At 49.2% G+C, this 22810-nt stretch overlaps 10 protein-coding genes across 10 annotated transcripts; 5 read left to right on the top strand and 5 right to left on the bottom strand.

Annotated features, from left to right (window-relative positions):
- Positions 1-349: 349 nt before the first annotated feature.
- Positions 350-4238, bottom strand: BO87DRAFT_394882 (transcription factor; the record flags this gene model as incomplete). Its single annotated transcript, XM_025625152.1, has 5 exons — positions 350-854; positions 961-2623; positions 2693-2694; positions 3107-3938; positions 3989-4238. 5 exons carry the CDS (start codon positions 4236-4238, stop codon positions 350-352), a joined length of 3252 nt encoding a protein of 1083 aa, XP_025482078.1.
- Positions 4239-4916: 678 nt separating this feature from the next.
- Positions 4917-6184, top strand: BO87DRAFT_404897 (Zn(II)2Cys6 transcription factor domain-containing protein). Its single transcript, XM_025625902.1, has 4 exons — positions 4917-5075; positions 5132-5145; positions 5206-5268; positions 5321-6184. Exons 1-4 carry the CDS (start codon positions 5001-5003, stop codon positions 5988-5990), a joined length of 822 nt encoding a protein of 273 aa, XP_025482077.1. The 5' UTR covers positions 4917-5000; the 3' UTR covers positions 5991-6184.
- A 614-nt stretch (positions 6185-6798) lies between these two features.
- Positions 6799-7182, top strand: BO87DRAFT_374281 (uncharacterized protein). Its single transcript, XM_025622751.1, has one exon. It carries the CDS (start codon positions 6872-6874, stop codon positions 7145-7147), a length of 276 nt encoding a protein of 91 aa, XP_025482076.1. The 5' UTR covers positions 6799-6871; the 3' UTR covers positions 7148-7182.
- A 71-nt stretch (positions 7183-7253) lies between these two features.
- Positions 7254-9352, bottom strand: BO87DRAFT_374280 (3-oxoacid CoA-transferase). The gene is made up of 6 exons (XM_025622750.1): positions 8970-9352; positions 8712-8906; positions 8265-8651; positions 7856-8200; positions 7699-7796; positions 7254-7629 (listed from the first exon to the last, which is right to left on the bottom strand). The coding sequence occupies exons 1-6, from the start codon at positions 9229-9231 to the stop codon at positions 7402-7404; spliced, it is 1515 nt and encodes a 504-aa protein (XP_025482075.1). The 5' UTR covers positions 9232-9352; the 3' UTR covers positions 7254-7401.
- A 704-nt stretch (positions 9353-10056) lies between these two features.
- On the bottom strand, positions 10057-10798 carry BO87DRAFT_374279 (uncharacterized protein). The gene is made up of 2 exons (XM_025622749.1): positions 10776-10798; positions 10057-10637 (listed from the first exon to the last, which is right to left on the bottom strand). The coding sequence occupies exon 2, from the start codon at positions 10594-10596 to the stop codon at positions 10207-10209; it is 390 nt and encodes a 129-aa protein (XP_025482074.1). The 5' UTR covers positions 10597-10637; positions 10776-10798; the 3' UTR covers positions 10057-10206.
- A 761-nt stretch (positions 10799-11559) lies between these two features.
- Positions 11560-13988, bottom strand: BO87DRAFT_394879 (dipeptidyl peptidase III; the record flags this gene model as incomplete). Its single annotated transcript, XM_025625151.1, has 10 exons — positions 11560-11949; positions 12003-12026; positions 12075-12148; positions 12201-12639; positions 12686-12735; positions 12782-13141; positions 13232-13471; positions 13509-13587; positions 13636-13837; positions 13897-13988. The coding sequence occupies 10 exons, from the start codon at positions 13986-13988 to the stop codon at positions 11560-11562; spliced, it is 1950 nt and encodes a 649-aa protein (XP_025482073.1).
- A 221-nt stretch (positions 13989-14209) lies between these two features.
- Positions 14210-14923, top strand: BO87DRAFT_226260 (uncharacterized protein). The gene has a single exon (XM_025618723.1). It carries the CDS (start codon positions 14389-14391, stop codon positions 14830-14832), a length of 444 nt encoding a protein of 147 aa, XP_025482072.1. The 5' UTR covers positions 14210-14388; the 3' UTR covers positions 14833-14923.
- A 577-nt stretch (positions 14924-15500) lies between these two features.
- BO87DRAFT_452465 (5'-methylthioadenosine/S-adenosylhomocysteine nucleosidase family protein) lies at positions 15501-18043 on the top strand (the record flags this gene model as incomplete). Its single annotated transcript, XM_025628504.1, has 2 exons — positions 15501-15555; positions 15615-18043. Coding segments are annotated over 2 exons (2346 nt in total), but the record flags the coding sequence as incomplete, so codon positions are not given.
- Positions 18044-18584: 541 nt separating this feature from the next.
- Positions 18585-21574, top strand: BO87DRAFT_404894 (FTFMHR domain-containing protein). Its single transcript, XM_025625901.1, has 7 exons — positions 18585-18734; positions 18783-18837; positions 18890-19961; positions 20007-20129; positions 20175-20225; positions 20273-20397; positions 20442-21574. Exons 1-7 carry the CDS (start codon positions 18659-18661, stop codon positions 21481-21483), a joined length of 2544 nt encoding a protein of 847 aa, XP_025482070.1. The 5' UTR covers positions 18585-18658; the 3' UTR covers positions 21484-21574.
- Positions 21575-21593: 19 nt separating this feature from the next.
- On the bottom strand, positions 21594-22588 carry BO87DRAFT_456935 (uncharacterized protein; the record flags this gene model as incomplete). Its single annotated transcript, XM_025628764.1, has 1 exon — positions 21594-22588. Exon 1 carries the CDS (start codon positions 22374-22376, stop codon positions 21594-21596), a length of 783 nt encoding a protein of 260 aa, XP_025482069.1. The 5' UTR covers positions 22377-22588.
- Positions 22589-22810: the final 222 nt, after the last annotated feature.

The following is a 22810-nucleotide window of genomic DNA, read 5'->3' as shown; positions in this document are numbered from 1 at the left end:
AGAGGGCGATGGGCAAAGGAAGGCGGGCCAATTCTGGGAACGGAGATGAAAAGTTGTTCGGATGCCATGGTTCTCTTATTTCATGTCACGAGAGGGAGGAAGTTGTGACGTCTTCTCTTCCTATCCCCGCCATACTACCTACCTCGTATCCTACGATATGACACGAGTGTAATATAGACTTATGACTTCCTCACGGGATCTTTCTCACGTATTATACGTATATGTAGATATTATTTTCATTCGTAGACGTAACCTGTTGTATTTACACGGTCTCTGTATTTCGTTATATGCACTATCATACACCCTCCCCTTCCCATATATACCAACCCATGATGGAATAAGTACTAACTCAAAAAGAAGGATACTGCTGCCCAAACATATCCGCCAAATCATCAAAATTACTCCCCTCGAGCAGATCCACGATCCCAAAATCAAACTCTCCCACCGCATCTCCATTATTATTATCATTAGTATTAGTACTCACTCCCTCCGCAGCGAATAATCTATCCTCATGAGACAGGTGTACATGGCCGCCACTAGTATTAGCAGTTTCATGCAGACCAGATGTTGTCGCAGCAGCAGCAGCAGCAGGAGTCCTCCTTCCTGCTCGTCCTCGTGCATATTCATCATCCATATTCGTCGATGATAGCGAATTAATGGGAGTGAAGAAGGCGGTGTGGTGAGGATCTACTGCTACTTTCCGTCGTTTATTGGGTGATCCTTCACCTGCGGTGGTGTTGGTGCCTGATTCCTGGATAGTCCGAGATAGGAGGGAAAGTGCCCTGTGGCAGTGTTTGGCTGCTTCCCATTGCGTGGACATGGTGTGCAGGATTGTGAGACATTTGGCGATTTCTCTGGTTTGGGTGATGTTAGTAAGGTAGGTAGGTTGGGCGGGTGTGGGGTGCATGCAGGTCAGGGGTTTTTCTGTGAGACAAGAAGAGCGGGGGATATGCAACGTACTGAGCTCCTTTGGACAAAACGTATTGGCGGAGTTGGCATGCAAATGCAAGGACGAGACCTGACATCCAGGCAGCAGAGAGGAAACCGGGCCAGAAGAATGATTGGCCGCTTTCTTGCTGCGTCGTTAGAGCGGAGATGATCTCCCTTGCGGCGTTGATGCAGGTTTGGAGCCCGGAGCAGAATTCGGGGGTTGTTGGGCTGAGGGAGAGGGAGGGACGGTTGATGAGAAGGATGAGGTGTTGGTAGAGGACGGTGAAGAAGGGGGCGAAGTTGAATGCGGTTGTCGTTGTTGCTGTGGGGGATGATGATGAGGGTTGATCGGTGGTTGATTGTTGGTGTTGGCCTTGGAGTGTTTCGATGGAGAGATTGTTCCACCATTTGTGTACGTCTGTGATAAGGAATAGTACGGAGCTGCGTGGGACAGAGCGCACTGTAATGGATTTGTGGAAGAGCTCGAGGGCTCGTCCTGTTAAGGTACCGGACTCGACGTAGCTTGCAAAGGCGAGTTCGCGGCGGTTTTGCTGAGCTTCTTCGGCTGAGGAGCTGCTGTGGGCTGAGAAGGTACGTGGTGAAGTGTTTGCGTGGTGTTGGTTGCTTGTGAGCTGGGGGCGGTGTCCCCTTTGCTCAGGATACGAAGCAGATCGCGCGAAATGCGATCTATTGTACATTCCTGGTATATGGATTTCAGGAGCATTGGGCGAACAGACATCGATATCCGAGTCTTGTACGCCTAGAGGCAGTCCAAGTGCCTGGCTTAGGTATCGGTCAATGGCGTATGCACACCAGAAGATCCTCTTGCGCAGCTGTCTGTCGTGGGTTGTGAGCTCCTTGTATCGGTATGGACAGCGATGGAGACCTGCGTGCAGCATGGAACGGAGCATGCAGCCACCTACGGTGGAGGCTGTCCGGAGGGACATTTTTGCAAGCAGATATAGTTGGCAAGCAAGAAGTGCCTGCAAGGACAACATATCGTGCTTACTAGTTAGCGTGCCGAGGAGAGAATGCATGTTACTGGGCGATTCAATTCGAGACCCCAGTGGAAGCTGGATATCCGGATGAACAGCATTGGCTAGATTGAAAATACACTGAAAGATTGTTGTCCAGCATACATGCCGGTGATCCGCCATTGGAGCATTACCAGTTGGCTCCTGGCGGTCTTCTGAATAGAGGCCCTCCATGGCCTGCAAGAAAGTAGGGCCATGAAGAAATGGGAACAGAGGATGCCAAACTTTAAAGTACATCATCATGAGTTCCCGAGCTGTATCAAGCGGGGGAGCATTCCCCAAGACTGCTGCCACTGCGGGATCATATGCCCATTGGCTCGGAAACTGATCATCCTGCAGCGCAGCCGGGGTCGTTTTCTGCGAGGCATCACTGCCTACCAGGGTATCCTCCGGCTGGGGGAAGTCTTGTGCAGGCGATGAACCACTCGGATCTAAACTTTCGGAGAAAGCCCGTCGGACGGTATTGATGAAGTAGACGCCACTGGAGCTACCGACAAACTGACTCTCATCCTTGGAATGCGCGGTCAGGGAACCAATCTCGGATGGGCCATTGGTAAGGTCCGGAGGCTCCATTCTGGTGGGATCATGATGCTGCCGTCGAGGATAAGGAGAGAGCATGGAAGAAAAGATGGCGTTGAAGTCAAGAATCTCGGACTGAACTGCGAGTCACAAATCGGGGTGCCTGCTTAGTCATGGACGACACTTCCACCATTTCCATTTCTAATTACTACTGAGCGTCAAGTTTTGCATATATAATAATTATTCCTAGAGCAATTGGTAATTCTTCAAGACTTATTACTCACATGCAATTTCTAATCGTCAGAGGGTGCATTGACTTCAAAGATGTTGACGCCTATTGCTAGCCAGTCTATACTCCTTGCGAAATCGGCCAAAAGAAGTAGGGAATAGAGAAGGGCAAGCCAGGAGTTTAGTTAGCTCCAGGTAATCAATCGAAATAACACTGTTTATCAAGAATATATTGCCTACTCAACGGATGGGAACTAGAATTAATGCTATTGCAATTGGATGTGGAACCGTTCACTCGATGCTATGCTTGACAGGAGAGGAAGTATCTCTATTTCTCGTCTTTCCCAAAACCAACACACGATGCAAGGGGACCTTGCCGCATCTTTTCTTAAGACGAAGCCAACTGCTGCTCGATTTCTTTGCAAACCGCATCCACAACTCCCTGCGTATTCGCCGAACCCCCGAGATCCGGTGTCAAAACCCCAGCAGCGCACACCTTTTCGACACAGTCCATCAACTTTTTGGAAGCATCTTTTTCACCCAGCCATGCGAGCATCTCCGCAGCGGACCAGAAGGTAGCCACCGGATTGGCGACGCCCTTACCCATGATATCGAAAGCACTTCCATGAACCGGCTCGAACAGCGAGGGGTTCTTGCGGGTAGGGTCTAGGTTGCTGGATGGTGCCACACCAATGGAACCTGCCAAACCAGCTGCAAGGTCAGATAGAATGTCCATATGCAAATTGGTTCCCACGATAGTATCCAGCGAATCCGGCTTCGAAATCATGCGGAGGGTCATGGCGTCCACCAACATCTTATCCCAGGTGACATCCGGGAAGTCTTTCGCGACCGCCTCAGCGACCTCATCCCAGAGGACCATTCCATAGCGCATGGCATTACTCTTGGTGACGACGGTCAGGTGGCGACGTGGTCTGGAGCGTGCTGTTTCGAAGGCAAAGCGCATAATCCTCTCGACACCAACCCTTGTGAAGATGGCCACCTCTGTCGCAGCCTCCCATGGCTGACCAGTGTGGCTGCGTCCACCTTGACCACAATACTCTCCCTCGGAATTCTCTCGCACAAGGACCCAATCGATGCCATTCACAGCTGTGGTCAGAGGTGACTTGGTTCCGGGAAAGGTGCGCACAGGACGGACATTGGCATATAGTTGCAATGGACTGCGGAGCGCTAGTAGCAGGCCCCATAAGGAGACGTGGTCGGGCACGTCTGGATTAGTTAGTGCGTGTGTCTGTCTTGTAAGGATCAGATATTCATACCTGGATGTCCCACAGAGCCAAACAAGCCTGCGTCGAATTTCCGCAGAGTATCCAGGTAACCTTCAGACACGTACCGACCATGTTGCTTGTAGTATTCAGTGCCCCATGGGAGATGCGTGAATTCAATGTTGAATGTTTTCAACGTCTGAGCGAGCTTGTTGACCACTTCAATGGTTGCTCGCACCACTTCCTCGCCAATGCCGTCACCGGGAATGGATGCGATGCGATAAGTAGGTTTCTCTGTAGCCATTGTGTTTTCGCAAGACAGAAACACGGTACTAGTAAGAATTAAGGTGAAGAACGATGGATCTTTGCATATCAGTACTATGATCCCCGCATCTTGAAGCTCTATATACTTCCCCGCTCCGGCTATTGTTCAGGCTGAAGGTTTGTCCTGCGCATGTCGCCATAATTTCGCCGCGTGCAACTGTATTCATGTCTTGTAATTCCACCTTCTAGTATCTACTATAACCAGTAGTTTATTTTCGTTGGCTCTTGAATATTTGGAGCTAGTGTAGTATGGAAGCAAAGATGGATACTGCTGCGCTTATCTAATCCAGCCTATACCGAATTAGTGGCAACCGCACAGGTCGGCTTCCTACTGATCTCCATATGCCGTTCTGCGATGGACTGGCTAAGTATGCCACAACCACCAACGTTTATAGTGTATAGCTGCTGAGTAGATGATCAGATGTGCAGAGCAGGGTGATTGTTGATCCCTGAAGAACAGGCACAGGCACTGCACAGAGAAGGAGCCACGCGTCGGCTAAGCGTTCAGCCGTGAAAGTCCCACCGACCCTGCGCTTTTCCCGAAGTGGCAATCACGATCGACCCGAATTGCTTAGCCTTTCTATGGCGGCAGTCCGCTGCTCCATAACGCTTTTCCTCGAGCGCCCTCTTAATCCTGCCCTCTGGCTGATACTTTGTACTACGATGATCCCCGAGCGGAGCCGGTCAATCTACTGCATACTTTACTGCGTCACTTTTCGTTCAAACTATTAACCGGTCAACAATGGCGCCTGCAAAGCCAAACAAAGTGTCGCGCATCACAGTGGCTTGTAATTCCTGCCGGTTCCGGAAACAGAAGGTGAGATTATTCTATTCTTCATGTGTCTTCGCATCTAACAGCCCATGTGTTTCTAGTGCAGCGGAAATAAGTAAGTAGGAAATTCTTCGTTTTTAGTTCCATCTTTTACTCACGCAATCCGATTTGAAAGGCCAATTTGCACTCAATGCGACCAGCACAATCGGTCGTGCGACTGGCCCGAACAGTTGAAACGGTAAGCTACGCTAGCTGCTGGACTTGGAAGTGTCCAAGCTTATACGTCTTAGTGGGCCGGCAAAAGGTTACATAGAAGCCTTGGAACACCGTCTTCATGAAACAGAGAGTCTTCTTCTGAATCTTCTCGCCCAGATCCCAGACTCTCAGCTCTCTGCCAGTGTCCAAGGACGCCAAGATCGTTCAAGCAGGCATCGGAACAGCGGCAGTCCGCCTCAAACGTACTCGTCATCTTCCCGCCTCGGAAAGCGAGGCACCGACTATTGGAAGAAGTTTCCTCTACACACAGTACAGGAAATCCGGGACTGGCAGAATGACTGTTTGAGCAATGAAGGAGATGGTTCGTCACGGCACTCTTCGGGACCTGAAGCCGTTGAGCGTCCTTCTGTCTCACACCCTGAATATCAACCGGAGACTGGATCTCCAAAAGACCAGATGCCCGAGTTCCAAGGACATCGCGAAATGCCTACGCTACCACGGATACACCAGATTGATATACCCAATAGCCCGATCGATGTCGGTTTATCGTCGGCTAAAGTTCCATATAGCAGCGCATTAGATGGTGAGGCCAGGGAGAATCGTCCACGAATGGATCCTGTTTTCGAAGCGATACAGTATCAACGCGCTCGAGCGGAAGCGGTCCATGGATTTCCTAGTTTGCAGAAACCGAGTCTGTGGAGGGGTGCACCTCCTGTGAGCTTTCAACAACAATTTCTTTGGTAGTCTATCAGACAAGAGATATACGGGGCATGCAAGCGATTGTTGACGGTAGAGCTGGTCCGTCGCTGGGACGTCACAACTTTATATCTTCGCGTTGTGTCTTTATGGAAGACTGCTTATTTTATTATGGAGGAGTCCTTGGGTCTACTGGTTAAAGGGGACCTATATGCTGTATATACAATGGCCTAGTCATATACTATTTGTCTATTAGTATGACCAAACGAGTACAATATCGGGAGTCAAAACTCTCAAAGCACGTCTCCAAGATTTCAGTGACAACAAAATGCACCATGTGAAACTACTGTGTCAAGAATCTCGTGATATGTTTCCTAATCGGGAAATGATGATTCTATCCGCCCGTCCCCACAACAAACCCATATCAGCCGCAGCATTCATCCATTCAACCAAAGCTTTCCATATGATACTAGAGACTTGAGCAATACCTTCAGGCATATGCTCTACAGATAGCTCAGCGCATGGTATCCTGCAAGTATCTCAAACACTGCGCGACTTACATCGCCATGACGCCATCACCCATTCAATACTAGGACGAAGTATATTCGCCGCCAACTAAACACAGTACCATTACCACACAGCATATCACCCAAGCAATCATGTACACAAACCTGCATCTTTTGTGGAACCATTCGAACTAAATTCAAATCATACCATATACAATGATACTTTATAATGCATGACCTCATCATAACGCTCCTTCCAACCTACGCTACTGATATACCTGGCTATTCGAACCAACTTCTCTTCCCCCATCTCCTGCCCCATCACATCCCTTTCGCAATCAAAACTCTATAGAAAATCCCCTACCAACCAAGAATCACCTCCAATAAACCAATCTAATCCAGCCAATCCTCTACTCATCCAAAATGCCCTCCAAACCAGTCGCCTCCCCACCCCCACAACCGAAGAAAGTCCACGGCGCTGTCCGCGACGACGACCTCCCCATCGACGACTACGAGAATGCCTGGCACGAGCAGCAAGAAGAAGAGGAAGAGGAATACCGCGAGCAGAATGATATTGCCTTCAAGGCCCCGAATGTCGCTGCCGCCAGGAGGATGAATACCGGTACTGCGCCGAATCCTGTTGAGGGGACGCGTAAGGGCACGACGGGGTCGGTTAATAGGTCGAAGACGACGCATTGATATATCTGTCTCTCTCTTTCTCTTTCTCTTTCGTGAGACATGGGTGATGTATTGTATTGTATTGGGGGTATGTATATGGTTTATGTTTGAAGATGTGTGTAGTGTATATCATTAATCTAGTTTTTGAATTTCCCCTTTTATCCAACCAAACCAGTCATCAACATCAACATCAATGTTATATACAACGATCACAATCTATAAACAACCATCATACTTATGCATCAAAAAAAAAAAAAATTGGTATAATAATAAATTTACAGCATAGGCTTCAGATCAGCAGAAACCTTGAAAGGAGCGGCAGTCTTGCTGCGGATCTCCTCGACGGTCACGCCCTCGGCGTACTCGGCAAGAGTCAGACCCTCGGTGGGGCTGACTTCGAAGACGGCCAGATCGGTGATGATCTTCCACACGCAGCGGGGTCCGGTCAGGGGGAAGCTGCACTCGGGGAGGATCTTGGGGTTGCCCTTCTTGTCGGTGTGTTCCTGTTTAAACTATGTTAGTGGTGGACATTCAAATGTATGTGTGGTGGTATAAGTAGAGGGGTGACTCACCATGGTGACGACGACCTTGGTCTTCTCGGGGTTGGAAACGAGGTCCATGGCTCCGCCCATACCCTTGACCTTACCGGGAAGCATGAAGTTGGCGAGATCTGAAATCAAGGATTAGTATTGTTCATTATAAGTTTGTGGTGAAAGGTGCTGAGCTTACCTCCGTACTGGCTGACCTGGAGAGCACCAAGCATGGTCAGGTCAATGCGGCCAGAGCGGATCATACCGAAACTCTCGTGGGAACCGAAAACAGAAGCACCGCGACCCAGGGTGACGGTCTCCTTGCCGGGGTTGATCAAGTCGGGGTCCTCCTCACCGGGCTTGGGGTAGCCACCCAGACCCAGGATACCGTTCTCGGCCTGGAGGACGACCTCAACACCCTCCTCGACGTAGGCGGGAGCAATCAGGGGCATTCCGATACCAAGATTGACGTACATGCCGTCCTTGAATTCCTTGGCGGCACGCTTGACGATACGTTCACGACGGATAGTGGCCTCACCGGAACCTACAACACCGACACATGTTAGCAAATTTGCGCTATGAACTCGGGGCTTGGACTGGTTACTGACCAGCCTGGAGCATCTCGTTGGGGTCCTTGGCGAAAGTGAGCTTCTCGATCTTCTTCTCGCCGGTGCTCTGGATGACCTTGTTGACGTAGATGCCCTGGAGGTGAATGCTCTCGGGGTCAATCTCGCCAACTTCGACGATGTGGTCGGCCTCGACGATGGTGTACTTGGCGTTCTTGGCCATGGCCTCGTTGAAGTTGTTCATGGACTTGCGGAACTGGCAGTTACCGAGCTTGTCGGCCTTGTGGACCTTAACCAGGGCGTAGTCACCGAAAATCGATTCTTCCAGGATGTATTTCTTTCCGTTGAATTCGCGTTCTTCCTTGGGGGCGTTCTTGATAGCGACGCTACCGTCCTTGTTGTAACGAACGGGAAGTTCACCAGATTGCACTATACAACCGAATAATTAGTCTAAATCCGGGACATAGACAGCCATTGGAGTATGCGTACCAATTGTTCCGTAAGCAGCAGGGGTATAGAAGGCAGGGACACCAGCGGCACCAGCGGCACACTTTTCCGCAATGGTACCCTGGGGGGTCAATTCCAGAGAGAGGTCACCAGTGAGATACATTTTCTCGAAGACCTTGTTTTCACCGATAAAAGAGGCAATCATCTTGCTGATCTGCTTGCTTTCCAGCAGCTGGCCTATAATCGTTGTCTGTTAGACCAATTGCAATCTTTACTGCATTGCAGTCTAGCTCAACCTACCGAGACCAACACCGGGCATTCCAGCATTGTTGGAGACGACAGTCAGATCCTTGATGTCCGGACGGTCACGGACGGCATCAATCAACGTAGTAGGGACACCAGCGAAACCGAAACCACCGACGAGAAGGGTCGAAGAACCCTTCATGTCCTTGATCGCTTCCTGAGCGGACGGGCATAGTTTATCGATTGCGCGCTTGGCAGTTGAGACGGAGAAATTCCGCCTCCAGATGGGGCGGAACACCGCAGGAACAGGCCGCGACATGATTGTCGACCAGCCTTAAACAAAAGATTTGAGATCTGCGGAGGGAGTCAAAAAACTGGGGAAAAGAAAGAAAGAAAAGAAGAGAAAGAGAGAAGGAAGGACAACGCCAGCGATAAAAAAGAAGCTCAGCCTAGGCCAGACCGGCTCTTGCAGCATCGCGTAGCTCGCCGTTCGGCTAGTGAACATGATGGCGCAGCCGACAAAAGCGATTATCCGCCGCCGACTTTCAGCATCGCTTTGCCGCCTTCCGAAGCCGACCCCACTGCCTGACCGCTGGGGTCGTATTGCCTCGTACACTTGTGGGGGGGAGAAACGTTCTGCCTGCGGGGTGTCCACAACCCCCTTGTTTGAATCACCCCAGTCTTTCCCCTCAGAAGTGCTATTTGAGGCACGCGATCGGAGCGGGATGGCCTTGTCAAACATTCTCCGATTTTACCGGTATTCCCCAATGCACGGATTGTTTCTTAGCTACTTTTTGCTTGTCCGTCAGTCTATTCAGGGTCCTCCGGCAGTGATGATTGATTAGATAAGCGCCCAATGGGGGCGAACCCGTCACAACGACGGGTGTATTTTACGATTCCGATAGCGGGACGGGCGTCGGCAAGACAAATCGGGTGAACTCGCCGGGGTTCCTGGCCAGCCTTGACTCTGCCGACTTTCCCTCCGACTCGGGAGATCTTGTGGGGTCTCGATCTGGGGTAGCACATTCCCCTGCTTTACAACAACTTTTTTTCCCTGGATTTTACATTATGATGGAGGGTGAAGATGGACTACTTTGGCTACTTAAGATTAAAGACATAATTATTTCGCATTCTGGTCATACTTGATACATGCTTCTGCTGAGAGGTTCGGGAAACCGACAACCACGTGACCGTACCCATAAACCATTCTGGGTCCCCAAGACGAAGACTTCATCAACCATCAGCATTCCAATCAGCCAATGTATCCTCGTCATATGGTAAAATGGCTGATCTATTAGATTTGGTGATCCCTATAATCAAGCGAAGTGTTCTGAGTGACAGGAATAATTGGCCAATTCGCTATGTTCAACTCGCAGAGAATGATTTTACCACGGCAATCGGCCAACTCTTCAACGTTGTTGTAATTCTCAGGCCTATGGGCCATGATTTCGTTGTAGATCCATCGGATGTCACCGGCTGATCTAACCGTACAGTTCCACCACTCCATGGTCTCGGCCGTAGTACTATACACCCGACCGTTCTTTGTCTCAGCATATTTGCCCAGTCCGACAAAGAAATCACTGGCCGCAATGGCATTGGCAGCAGTTACCAGGTAGTATCTTTGTAGGACGGGTTCCTGCGCCCCGTCGACGACGTGCTCTTGGAGATAAGCGTAGTACGGCATGATTTTGATTCGGTCGGGGTTGGGTGTTGTCCGGTGTATATCTATAGATATTGTCTTCAGTAATGCCAAGATGGGTGAGAAGATGTTAACAAACGAACAAAGGCCTTGATCGGATAGTTTATGATCTTGACAGGTAGACGACAGGATTATAAGGTTATTTTATATGCGTAGGCACATACTCGATTATGTTGCCTTTGTGGAATGTCCCCAATCCTGCGTAGGCAGGAATATAGGGCATTTTCAGCGAATTGGAATCTTCCAAAAATATCAGTATAACGACACAAGATGTTTAAACTTTCATTCTTTTTGTTCTGCAAAATGTTATGTTTGTACTGCACTACATCTGGTTAATCTTTGTGTCGATTCGGAAGTAATGGTTGTAACTTACATGATAGTTACGGATATTTTCATATAGAAAATTCCTGTATGTACAAAGACTAGCAATCCGTTAGCTTTTTTGTCATGTTGGGATAGTCAATGATCTAACAATGACTCTGCTAACGTCACTGTAGAAGCCAAACGGCCTTAAAGCTCATCTAACAAACGGAGTTGACCGTCTTACTGCCAGCAGTACATGTGCCAACTCCAAGTATATTCCAGCCTACTAATCGCTGGCATGCCCGCTATTGATCGCATTGCGTGGAAAGAGGGAGCGTTTTGCTTTGGCTGGGCTTGTTTAGAAGGGGAAATATTATCGTCCGTGGGACTTACCGATTTTGAAATATCGCATCGCCGTTTTGCAGAGGCAGTTAGCTTCCACGACACCTCGCACGTGGATTCAGCTTTGCAGAGAAGGGAGGGAGGCTGCGAGTTGGTCAAACGTTTGCAGGTAATTATGCAATCTGCTCAGAGTTTTGTACAGCAGGGTGTATTTGGTGGGTTCAATGGGGAAGTTTGCGATCATTTGAAGGCTTTCTGTACATCTGTTTTCTGGCTGTGTAGTCATATGCCGAGTGGGAAGTACTATTCAATACTTCTTTCCGCCCAGCTTTGCACAACTCCTCGAGCTGTGGGTTCGTACTCCTTTATCTTTACATCATCACCGACAAGGTAAGTATTAGCCTGGCTAAACACCAGAGGAGGATCCTTCTTGGAGACAACAATATCTCTCCATTTCAGAGCTTCATCGTCAACATGCGATAAATCCTCATAGAAACGGCGACAGTTGGAGACGTCAGCGGTGCAACGATAGATATGAAGTTTCAGGAGCATGCGACCCAGTGATGGTTTGCCATGAGAGATTACTCGCGATCGGTCAACTTTGACCGTCAAGCTATTCTTCTCCAGATTGCTCGTAACGCTATAGAGACCGCCACTGTCGCGGAGGAGGTGCCGAAACATGGCATAGTGTGCCTAAGTTGGAGTTAGGGGAGCGTTAACATGGCAAGATTGTAAAATAGACTTACTCGACTATGTGCTTGTCCCCAATTCTGTCACCGGTTAGCACTGCCTTCAATATCCGTCATGTCTTAACTTACTTGGGTCGTGGGATCGTAATTCTCAAGGCCTCGAAGTCCATCGACGCCCAGCTGAAGATACATGTTGTAGGCGACTGTAAGTAACGGTCTTAACTTCAATCTTCTGGCTTCTACGGGGCGACTTACTGTCATCAGGCTTGACCTCGCTTTGGCCTGTGTAGTCAAAAATGCTCAATATTTCGAGATCGTCGATCAAGTAAGCGCCGACGAGTTCTGCTCTGCATTCATCCACCGTTGTTGCAAGGTCATTGAACACCCCCGTCCATGTTTGCCCAGCCCGATACCAGCTTTCCACGGGGTTTCCAGTAAAGGGATCCAGGGGTGGATTTTCCATGTCGAAACTGGGAACACCATCAGAAGATTCAGTCAAAAACCTTCCCGTGCCATGCCCGAGGATTTCATGCAGCACGACCCAGATGTAGTAGGCATGGAACCGATGCTTCTTGAAAGTGTCTTGTTCTGATGCGTCCACCATGTGTAACCCGCGAGATCGACTACTCTCAGACACCATGCGGTTACTGAAGATGATGTTTTTGTAACCTGTATCTTGTCGAATGTCATTATACTGCTAGAAGTTAGCGATATGCAATGACCTTGGATGGGTTACTGACGTTTGGAAGGTTGATTCCTGGGAAAATGATACTCGAGCAGTATACAAGACCTAGACGTGTCAGCTTCAGGGCATGGTTGGGCTTATGGAAGCTCACTGTTGATGCTTGAGAAATCAGGTGGCTCAAATAATTCCTTTTCGTAAGGGCCCTTGCTGTCACCGGTACCTTTAACCCAGGGAAGTTTGTAGACCAATTGATTCGCTTTGGTTGCGAGTGTATTCAATATCTTGGTTTCGGCAGCATCCGGTATTCCGACTATCTCTTCAAACTCTGCACGAACACCTAATGGATCGCGATATGGCTCGACAAAGCCTATGACTGTTTCAACCGGAGGGGCCTTGTCATTCACCCATATCCTCAGTGATTCGCGGTATGCTTCGAGGCTTCCAGTCTGGAAGCTATCAATTATCTGCCGCAACATTTCCACTTGAGCAGCATTTGATGCGTATGGGATGGCTTGTTGCAAACAATCACACATTCGTTTCAATTCTTCCTTGTGATCTCCTTTCAACAGAAATGCCTTCTTATCGGACGCTCCCGATCCACCAAATCCTCCCAATGCCACCTTGTCTTCCACAACAGATGCTTGCATAATATCATAGCAACGAGTATCAGAATCTTGATATGCCTTTAGTCGAGTATTTTCAGGCAAGATTGATTGATCCTCCATCAGTTTTGATATCGTGGCAATATCCTCTGAAGACTCAAGGCGGTCCTCACCCAAATAATATGATGACTGGGTTAAGGGTCCAGGGTGGCCCAAACCCCAAACTGCTCGGAAGAGGGCTGATCATTGGGTCTTTGACCTGCATAAGGAGTTTACTCGCCGACGAAGATACTGATGCTAGAGAGGTAAGAGCCTCCTCGGATACATCAGGCGTAAATTTCTGGTCACCAGATCCCTAGACGAATGAGAAATTGCTCATCCAGGAGGCCAGAATATTTCTTACAAAGTAATTGCCAACATTGGATAGGAAAGTCGCGGCATAGTTCAAGAAATTCTCTAGTTCTTGAACGCTGACCCCAGTTTCTGTGGCAAGTTGTTCCCAATTCCCGTCACAGCTATGGTAAAGGGCCATTATAAAGTCGAAAATGCCATTGGCCTCGGGTGATACTTGACGGAGGATGATTCGCGTGCCATTCCAAGCAGCCCTTGTATGCAACATGTCAGAAGTTATCGCTGCGCGTTTGTGGGTGGACATGTGTGGTACTTCGCCATGTGATGAGCATAGAGCTTTTCCTGTGGGCTCAAACCGTCAAATGCGGCGCCCACCGACAATTGGTATAATTGAGGCTTGACCATTGCTGTATTTGGTACTCAATTGACTGCGTAGCTCGAGAGAATACCATAAAAGATCATGTTGCTTTCAACGCGAAACATTATTGTATGACCCCGCACATGTGACTTCGCGCGACAAACCATGCCATCCTGATAAGAAAAAGCACTTGATTGGCTGTAAACGCGATAGCAGTGTGAAAATCCCACAACTAAAACCTCTATTATAATGCTGTGCAAACATGTCAGTGCTCGCCAGATTTCTATTGCCTACTGTACTGTCACGAATTACGCATCATTGTGGGAGGTTTGTCAACCACTAATTTGGCTTGACCTCCATCAGATAAGCTTCACAATATTAGTTAGATAAATTTTCCATCAGACCTTATGTTGCACCATAGTATACGGAAACGGAGAGACCGAAGGCATGAAGGCATATGTGGAACCCCACATTTCTTGCGGGGCTGTCCCCGAGCGTCCGCGGGGATTTCCAGATACCTCCGCTCTATCCACAGGGACGACTCGGCTACTCATACATCCATGGCCCATTAGGAAGCGAAGCTTAAACTGCTCGCTCTTCAGAAGCCAGTACAGATCTCACATATCACAACGTACTAGAGCCAACTCAGAGCCCAACACATCTTATTTCCACAAGATGTCAGCATCCCAATTTGGACAAACATGCCGCGTCCCACATCCGCGAATCACCATCTCCCATGTTGTGTCTCGGAGATCCATCGGATCTGTTAGTGCAATTGACTCAGGAATTTTCCGGTCACTATTCGGAACTGAAGAAACATGCAAAGTATCCGACGATAAAGCGTACATCAAGCGGTGCGTGGACGCCAAAGCCGCGCTCGCAAGAGAGTAACTCAGACATTTAGTGAGTCGAAGCTGGACATGGAGCGTCTTCGTCATGAGACGACGTGAATGGTGGAAGATGCTCTTGCTGTTGATTAGAGGCGTATCCTTCAGTCAATATTACTCTTTGAATCATACTTGTGGCATGGACTGCGCGCCCTGCAATAAACACCTCTAGCTATGCCCCATAACACCCACTACCAAAAATAAGCTTAAATGATACGGTCCCATACTCCCAGATACTATCGTAGAATGGCTCCACATTCACGTAGGCGGTAGCCCCGCTTTGGAGGAGGAATGGATTGTGGGGGGTGAAGCTCCCCTTCATGTGGGGTCTGATGATAGTCAATACCCTGGGATTATCTATGGGATCTTTGACACTCTCAGATCACTATGAAACTGCTTTCACCTCGCTGTCAGCCATGTGGGTCTTTCCTCAAGAGTAAGGGATACCCATCCCTAATCAGCTAGCCCCGGACATGTTGACTTGCTCCACATGCTCCATCATTTGGACGTCGACAGCTATCATGGGATCATGAGGGGCCTATTCAAACCTTCAGGTTATGCATTGACGTATGTCTCGATCATGTTAATCAGCTACTATTGCCATCATATACTTAAAGACTCTCTGTTGTTGCTGCTGTATCTATACAACTTCAGTCACGCAAGCCTTGATTCATCCATTCATTCTTACAACTTCTTGGTTGGTGTTCAGACGCAAAATTCTATGCCGGTATGTCATAACATGATTCTAGGGGTGGAAAAGGGTTTCACAAGCTGACTTGCCACAAGGAGCGACAGATGCTAGTTATTCGATCAATCGGTCTTGGTTGGGGCCACCGTCCGCTCGCTGCAGCTTAAACAACACATTGATCACAACAGGCAGGCTAATCACAGGCGGTGACCCGTCAATATATGGCAACAGAGACATACCGTATCGACTAATTAGGGATGAGTACATTGAAAAGCTCTCGTGGATTGCCAGGCAATACGTGGTAATGTGGGATGCAGGAGCCAAACGGGGGTGGTTGGTGAATGGAGCCTGCGCTCTATTGCACCTTCTTTTTGCTTGCCTATATTTCAACAAAACTGATCCACTCGGCTTTGCATTCCAGTTAGATCTTACCGACATTAAAGTTCCAGAGAACACATTCAGCCCAAGCTCTGCAATGGAGGTCTTGTTGAACTCTGATAACCTTAGTCTGAAACTGTACCACGCAAAACAGAGCGAACCAAGTGAGGCAACTCTACCTCCAGTACGGATTCAAGATAGAGTCGATCGTTTGTATAACATGCTCGAGAAGATCATGGATCATCAAGCAAAGATCATGAGGGCAGACGGCGGAGCGTTACTCAATATGTCTCGGGGAAACCTGGAAGGATGGGATTTTAAGGATTTAGCGACCCAGGAAGACCCGTTGTATCCTCGGCTTTGTAAGTTGGGGATCAGAGGGAAAAGCTGGGTTGACTTTACCAGAGATATTCGTGCGGCAGTGCTATTTGGGACGGGGTTTGGTGAGATTCTTCGCCCGGTTGATAACCACCAACTATGCCCATTTTGGAGCAAATTGCCAGAAGGTGAATCTTACCTTGCAGTCAGTGGGTATGATCTTACAAATATCATCGATCGGTTCGGAAATCCACATAGTAGACCGGTCCAACTGACCCACAAATTGATCTGGTGCAACTGCCTAGATAATGGCCCCCCAGCTTGCAAGTGCATTGGACTCCCGGAACAGACAGAGCATTCCGAACTGGCACAAGTAATTCTGCCTTCACACTTCAGAAAGAGGATACCTGAGCCGAATTCCATACACCCAAGCGGTTGGAGCCATGGCGCGATACTATTTGGTTACAACAGAGACTTGCGTTGGACCTGGAACGACACTGGCTACCTTGAACAGAAAGACGTCTTGTCATGCTCAGATGAGTCGGGGTCCGATTCAGACGGCGACTTCCAAGACTCAGGACTTGGAACAAGCTTGACCCCTGCCACTGCCGATGGTTCCAGGAGACTGTCATTGTCAAGGTCCCCGTCTGAAGGTGTTACTCACGAGGACTACGAGGTAGGTATTGTGTGTGCGCTGTCCAAAGAACTTCTTGCCGTCCGCGCATTGTTCGATTCAACCCACCCTGACCTCGAAAAAGACCGAAATGAACCTAATTGCTACTGTCTCGGACGGATGAAAGGATTCAATGTGGTTGCTGCTGGTCTCCCACACGATGATTATGGCACGAATTCCGCCACGAATGTTGCTTCTCATTTGATCCGAACTTTCCCGCGAGTGAAGTTCTGCCTGGTCGTTGGAATCGGAGGGGGAGTACCTTCCGCAAATCGGGACATACGGCTTGGTGATGTCGTCGTCGGTACCGGGGTGCTACAAGGTGATATGGGGAAATGGATCCAGGACTCCGAGTTTAAGATGACGGCGCAGAAACAACAACCACCGCCCTATTTACGAGCAGTCATCACGAAAATCCAGTCTAATGGCTTCATCTCCTTTGAGTCCGCTTTGAACCCGCTCCTTGACGATCTTGATCTGATTGCCTCAATGCAACCGAAATACTTATACCCAGGCGCAGACAAAGACATGCTATTCGACGCAGGTGACGTGCACGTTGAGACGGGACCAAATTGTGACAAGTGCATCGGCAGCCGACGTCCAAGGACTCGACAGCATGACGGCCCAAGCGTTTTCTACGGTCTTATCGCATCTGGTAATCAGCTCGTTCGAGATGCAAGATACCGAGACCGCCTGGGCCAGGAAAATGTGATCTGTGTCGAGATGGAGGCGGCAGGAGTCATGAGAACCACCACCGACTGCCTTGTCATTCGTGGCATATGTGATTATGCCGACTCGCATAAGAACGATCAGTGGCAGGAGTATGCCGCTGCCACGGCGGCTGCTTACGCCAAATTCTTCCTGTCTCATATGCGCGCAAGCGCTCATGAGTTCGCCGTCCGAGTTCCATCACGGTTGGAAGCTCGGACGGGATCGGTACACTTGCAGAAGGAGAAGCGGGCTGCATCGTATGCTGTATATGACCAGCATGTGGAGCTCAAGAGATCTCGACGATACTGATTTCTATTCAGCGCTGATTGAGGTTAATCTAGACGAGCTCCGGATGTCGCCATGATTCAAGGAACAATCAAAGGTGCCAAGGCCAGAATACTACGGTTCTACGTGTTTTGAATTGCAGCAAGACGAACAATTGACTCGATATGTACATTTGTGATTTGGGGTTTTCTATAGAGACTCCTATCATAAAGGGGAGATTCTCTTTGAAACTCCGTTTTTGGTCATGCAAAGCCTTCAAGGCAGCCATTTGGTAAACCCATATACAGACCTGGTACAACCTTTCAAAGTCGATCTGATGCCTCTTAGCTGGAGATAATTGTATCTGTGGGTGGGTTAGCGAAATAGGATCACATCTCACCTGGTTCTTGAAAGTAATCTTCCACAAAGGGTTTCTGATACAATGCTTCATGAACCCTTAACAACTTCCACTGACAATGCAATACGAGCGATTACCCCAGGATTCCCAGATGCGATGACTAACAATAATCGGGTGCCTCTCATTGGCTGCACTATGTATCAATCTGGTATCCGTACGGCTACCCCACGGCTCCGGCAGTTCGGCGCCCACGCCTTACCCGATCGGGGCTTAAGCCAGACCGGGGCTGCAGGTAGCCGGTTATGTTTGCGATGCACTCCCCTCACATCACGGTTCCTCTTCTTCTTCTTCTAAGAAATGGCGAGAGCCGACCACACCATGTCCAGCTAAATACCAACTGCTTAGTTCTTCTTTGCTGCCAAAAGCCTCAATATTCCATAATGGTGTTGCGAAAGTGCACCATATGCGATCGAAGGTTCAAGAAAACGGAGCATTTCAAGCGCCACGAACGCTCACGTAAGTCAACCGACCTGCATATGGCTGCATCCTGCTGACGTCTGGTAGATACCAAGGAGAAGCCCTACGAATGTAGTGTCTGTCATAAGCGATTTTCACGAAGGTATTGAAGCTGTGGACTATTTTCACTCCTGCACGCGCTAACACTGTTGCAGTGATGTCCTAAGCCGCCATGCCAGGGGTCATAATCAACCAGCTGCCAATGCAGCGGTTGGACCAGGTGCTGGTATTCCTGCCACACCTACCAATCAAGCTCCTGCTCATCGACCATCAACTATGACAGCGGGGAATCAGAACTACGTCCTTGGTATGGGTGCGGAGAGTGCTCGCCCGCTCCAGCATGGTTCGTCGGCACCTCACAATTTTACATTGTCCGCGGCTCTCGATCAGCAGTCGACTTCCTTGGACTTTCTTGCCAACGTATCTGCTCATCAACCTCGCACTGAACCAGTAGCTAATCAGATCATGGCAAATGAGCATCAAGGTTACCTTGGCTGGAATGACGTGCCTGTTCCGGACCAGCAATGCTACAGAGGGACAGTTCTTGATCCATTGCATAACGACATACTGCAGTTCTGGTTGGAGCCCCAAGGGGACTCTATCTCACAACAAGGTTCGATAGACCTCAGGGGGAGTTCTAATTTCGGCATGTTAGGGGAGGCCGTTGCTTCTTCAGAGCAACCACGACCATCTATTGATAGCATGAGCTTGAGCACTGGAAGTAGTATTCCCACTGAACGGTTTGCACGTGTTCAGCGCTATTGGCTTGCTCCATCCAACAACACTGGGCGGCTCATGAACAGCTTATGGCATGATGTAGCCTACAGCGACCAGGACAATGTGTTTGCTTTCAGGCCAACCCACTCTTCCAGCGCCCCGTCGGGTTACCTGCAGGGGTCGAGGTACGGCGTCGATGAAGAGTGCAGGCAGCGTCTGTACAGAATGTTCAACCAGAGCCAAGGTCAATCTCAGATGCGTTCTTCTGAGGCTACTGCAGTCTCGCCCTTTACCCAACCACATCGCAACTCCAAATTTCCTCCTGCGGAAATCCTGGACATGGCACTAGATTTGTTCTTCCGCGACTTTCATCCACTGGTGCCGTTTATCCACATCCCAACATTCTCTGCAAAAGACGCCCGTCCATCCTTGCTCTATGCCATGTGTCTCATTGGCATGGTCCTGTTGGGAACCAAAGGCACGTTAAGCTTTGTCGTCAATAACTTCTCGGTATGATCAGCTCTAAATGCAGTGTGCGTTGCTAATATGCTGTAGTCCATGCTTGGAAGTATTACAGCAGACTTAGCCAAGTGTTCAGTTGGAGTCGAGGGTTCTTTGTCCACCGTGTCTACTTTTGCAGCTGCATTTCTGTTTCTAAATTTGGCTGCCATGACAGGAGTAAGTTTCACTGAGAAGGAAACTGGGTTATACTGATTGATGTAGGAGAAGGAGCATCTTGAGAAGTGCCAGATGCTCTATGTTAATCTCATATCGGTATGCCATTCAATCAGAACCATAGAATACGGCTGACAGACTTATAGATCGCACAGCGGCACGGACTCTTCGCAGCTAGGGAAGGGCAGGTGCTTGACACGCACCTGTTCGACGCCGTCCCTAATACTGAGGCTCGGTGGAAAGCCTGGAGCAAGGTAGAATCAGTAAAACGGTGAGTTGAACAATCATTCAGAAGAGCATCCGCTGACATCACAGGCTCATAACTGGACTACTGCTGCTCGACTCTTGGTACTCATCGTTCATGTCTACGAGTCCGATTATCGTGCCAGACTCTATTCAACTGATACTGCCGTGTGATGAAGCGCTCTTTCGAGCTACATCTTCCATGCGCTGGATGCAGCTAAGCGGTAGCGACAAAGTCAGCTTGATGCCTACCATACTGATGCCATCGGAGGATGTCGACATTCCAACACTTCACAGCCCGATAGATGATTTCTGCATGTATGCAGTGCTAGCAATGGTTCAATCAAGGCTTTCAGAAGCATACTATCGACTCCTGTCAAATCGTGCCAGCTACCCCTTCGCCCCCTGCAATGTATATGCCATGGACGGGCGTGCAAGATGCCTGCCATCCCTTCAGCTCCAGCTGACAAGAAAATATGGCGACATGCTAGATCAGCTGAACCCCAACGCTGCCGTCATGTGGCACAATATGTGCATGACTTTAACAGCAGATACTCAGATCTTCGACATGGCAGCTGGCCGTTCAGGTCCAGGCCCTGCCCGAAAAGCGCTCGATGACATTTCAGCATGGTCGCAAACACCGGCTGCCAGACGAGCTTGCTTGCATGCAGCACACATCTACCGAGCCATGACGAATAGGAAGGCATCAGACCATACGATGTTCCATTCTGTATTCTCCCTTTTCTACGCAGCACTAGTGCTGGGTCTTTACGTCTTCATGGTGCCAAATACCTCTGAGATGCAGCAGGGTGGAGATTCCATCGAGCTTTTTGATGATATTGATTGGCAGAAGGTGGGCACTGAGGGGCTCACCAGCTTCATGGAGCCTCGAGAAGGCCAACCTTTTCCGCCGTCTGGAGAACCAGCATTGAATTTTATTCGGAACGGCGGGACGATATACCTACGCGGTGTTCCCATCCAGGGAGGCTATCAAGCAGCCCGCCGCGTTCTACTGGACTACGCAGGACTGCTAAAGGATACAGGGAAGTGGAGCGTACGAAAGTTTTCGTATGTGCTACATATCATGAGCGATGTGCTAATGGATGTGGAATGACCACTACACCAGAACTGAAGCCATCAACTGCGTTACGATCTCATTTATGAATACGACAGCATGTATATCAATCTATGTTCAATATAATAACCCACAAATAGGGTATTAGGTTATACCCACGACCGATTCCTAACCCTCTCACTCAACATCTCCAATTCCTCCTTCGACGCAACCACCCCCATTATCCCTTTACCACCAGCAGCACCCTCCCCAGCAGCACCAGCATCATCCCTCCTCTCCCCCGCCAATACAACCCTCAACCCATCATCCCCATCCCCATTCCCACCTTCATTATCCAGATTTCTCCCCCTCGCAAACCACAACCCCTCCCCATCCTCCCTCTCACTCTTCACCTTCACAACACCCCCATTCTCAACCTCTTCCACAACCGCCCTCTCCCCAGCACTACTGCCTCCCTCTGACGCCGTCTCCTCCTCACTCTCCCCCGTATACTTCGCCACACTGATCCCATTACACCTGGCATTCGGCATATGCAGCACGTCATGCAAAACAAGGGTATTCGTGCGCGGATCGTCCGGTGCCCGTTGCACGCGGAGCTGCACTGTTCCTACGCCTAGCACCCGCTGGTTCGCGATCTTGCATGGTGCTCGCCGGTAGCTGCTGAATGAAGAGCGGTTTTTGGCGATGTGTGTGTTGCTTTGTCGGGGGAGGAGGAGCCAGGTGAAGCAGCGGTTACTGTTGCTGCTTTTGGATGAGGATGGGGAGGAGGGCGTGGGGTGTTGGTGTTGGCGTTGGCGTCGGTTTGGACGTGAACGTTGTTTCTTGGTTTTCGTTTGGGTGTGGGTGTTGGCGTGGTTGGGGATAGTGTAGGGGTGGTAGGGGTTGTAGGAGGTGTGTGGGTGGTGATGTGGTTGTTGTAGAGGGGTGGTCATTTTGGATGAGTGTGTAGTATATAGTAGGCAGATAGCAGGGATGTAGTATCAGTATAGATGAGTATGTGATAGAAGAGAAGTATAACAAAAGAAAGTAGTCAGTTCAATCTTTCAGGTAGTAAAGCAGAGCATGATAATACAGATCGAACTACAAAATAACCCAAGGAAAGAATATCATATCATATAAGTACTTTCAAAGTATCGAACACGCGTAACCGTCGATCCAAGTCCAGGTCTGGACTTTGAGGGGATCGGGGGATCTGCTGGCAAAAGGCGTGGCAAACAACCCTCCCAACCCGCCCTTCCGTATCGGGTAACTCCTCGCTGATTGTTCATTCCAGATTCTTTCATATTTCTCCCCCATCATTTCTACTATATTTGACAGAAATAGAAACCGAATGTGATCTGTCATTTCAGGTACGCTCTTCTCTCTT

The sequence above is a fragment of the Aspergillus neoniger genome (assembly GCF_003184625.1).
Source record: "Aspergillus neoniger CBS 115656 unplaced genomic scaffold BO87scaffold_8, whole genome shotgun sequence".
Taxonomy (NCBI): domain Eukaryota; kingdom Fungi; phylum Ascomycota; class Eurotiomycetes; order Eurotiales; family Aspergillaceae; genus Aspergillus; species Aspergillus neoniger.
This window is presented reverse-complemented; position numbering and strand designations above follow the sequence as displayed.

What these genes read in the sequence shown, in the direction of transcription:
- BO87DRAFT_404897 (XM_025625902.1), top strand. Translation starts at nt 5,001, where the DNA reads ATGGCGCCTGCAAAGCCAAACAAAGTGTCGCGCATCACAGTGGCTTGT. An exon ending in TGGCCCGAACAGTTGAAACG is followed by an intron (nt 5,269 to 5,320) that starts GTAAGCTACGCT and finishes TATACGTCTTAG; the next exon opens with TGGGCCGGCAAAAGGTTACA.
- BO87DRAFT_374281 (XM_025622751.1), top strand. Translation starts at nt 6,872, where the DNA reads ATGCCCTCCAAACCAGTCGCCTCCCCACCCCCACAACCGAAGAAAGTC.
- BO87DRAFT_374280 (XM_025622750.1), bottom strand. Translation starts at nt 9,231, where the DNA reads ATGTCGCGGCCTGTTCCTGCGGTGTTCCGCCCCATCTGGAGGCGGAAT. An exon ending in AATGCCCGGTGTTGGTCTCG is followed by an intron (nt 8,907 to 8,969) that starts GTAGGTTGAGCT and finishes CAACGATTATAG; the next exon opens with GCCAGCTGCTGGAAAGCAAG. An exon ending in CAACGAGATGCTCCAGGCTG is followed by an intron (nt 8,201 to 8,264) that starts GTCAGTAACCAG and finishes TCGGTGTTGTAG; the next exon opens with GTTCCGGTGAGGCCACTATC.
- BO87DRAFT_374279 (XM_025622749.1), bottom strand. Translation starts at nt 10,596, where the DNA reads ATGCCGTACTACGCTTATCTCCAAGAGCACGTCGTCGACGGGGCGCAG.
- BO87DRAFT_226260 (XM_025618723.1), top strand. Translation starts at nt 14,389, where the DNA reads ATGAAGGCATATGTGGAACCCCACATTTCTTGCGGGGCTGTCCCCGAG.
- BO87DRAFT_404894 (XM_025625901.1), top strand. Translation starts at nt 18,659, where the DNA reads ATGGTGTTGCGAAAGTGCACCATATGCGATCGAAGGTTCAAGAAAACG. An exon ending in TTGTCGTCAATAACTTCTCG is followed by an intron (nt 19,962 to 20,006) that starts GTATGATCAGCT and finishes AATATGCTGTAG; the next exon opens with TCCATGCTTGGAAGTATTAC. An exon ending in ATTTGGCTGCCATGACAGGA is followed by an intron (nt 20,130 to 20,174) that starts GTAAGTTTCACT and finishes TGATTGATGTAG; the next exon opens with GAGAAGGAGCATCTTGAGAA.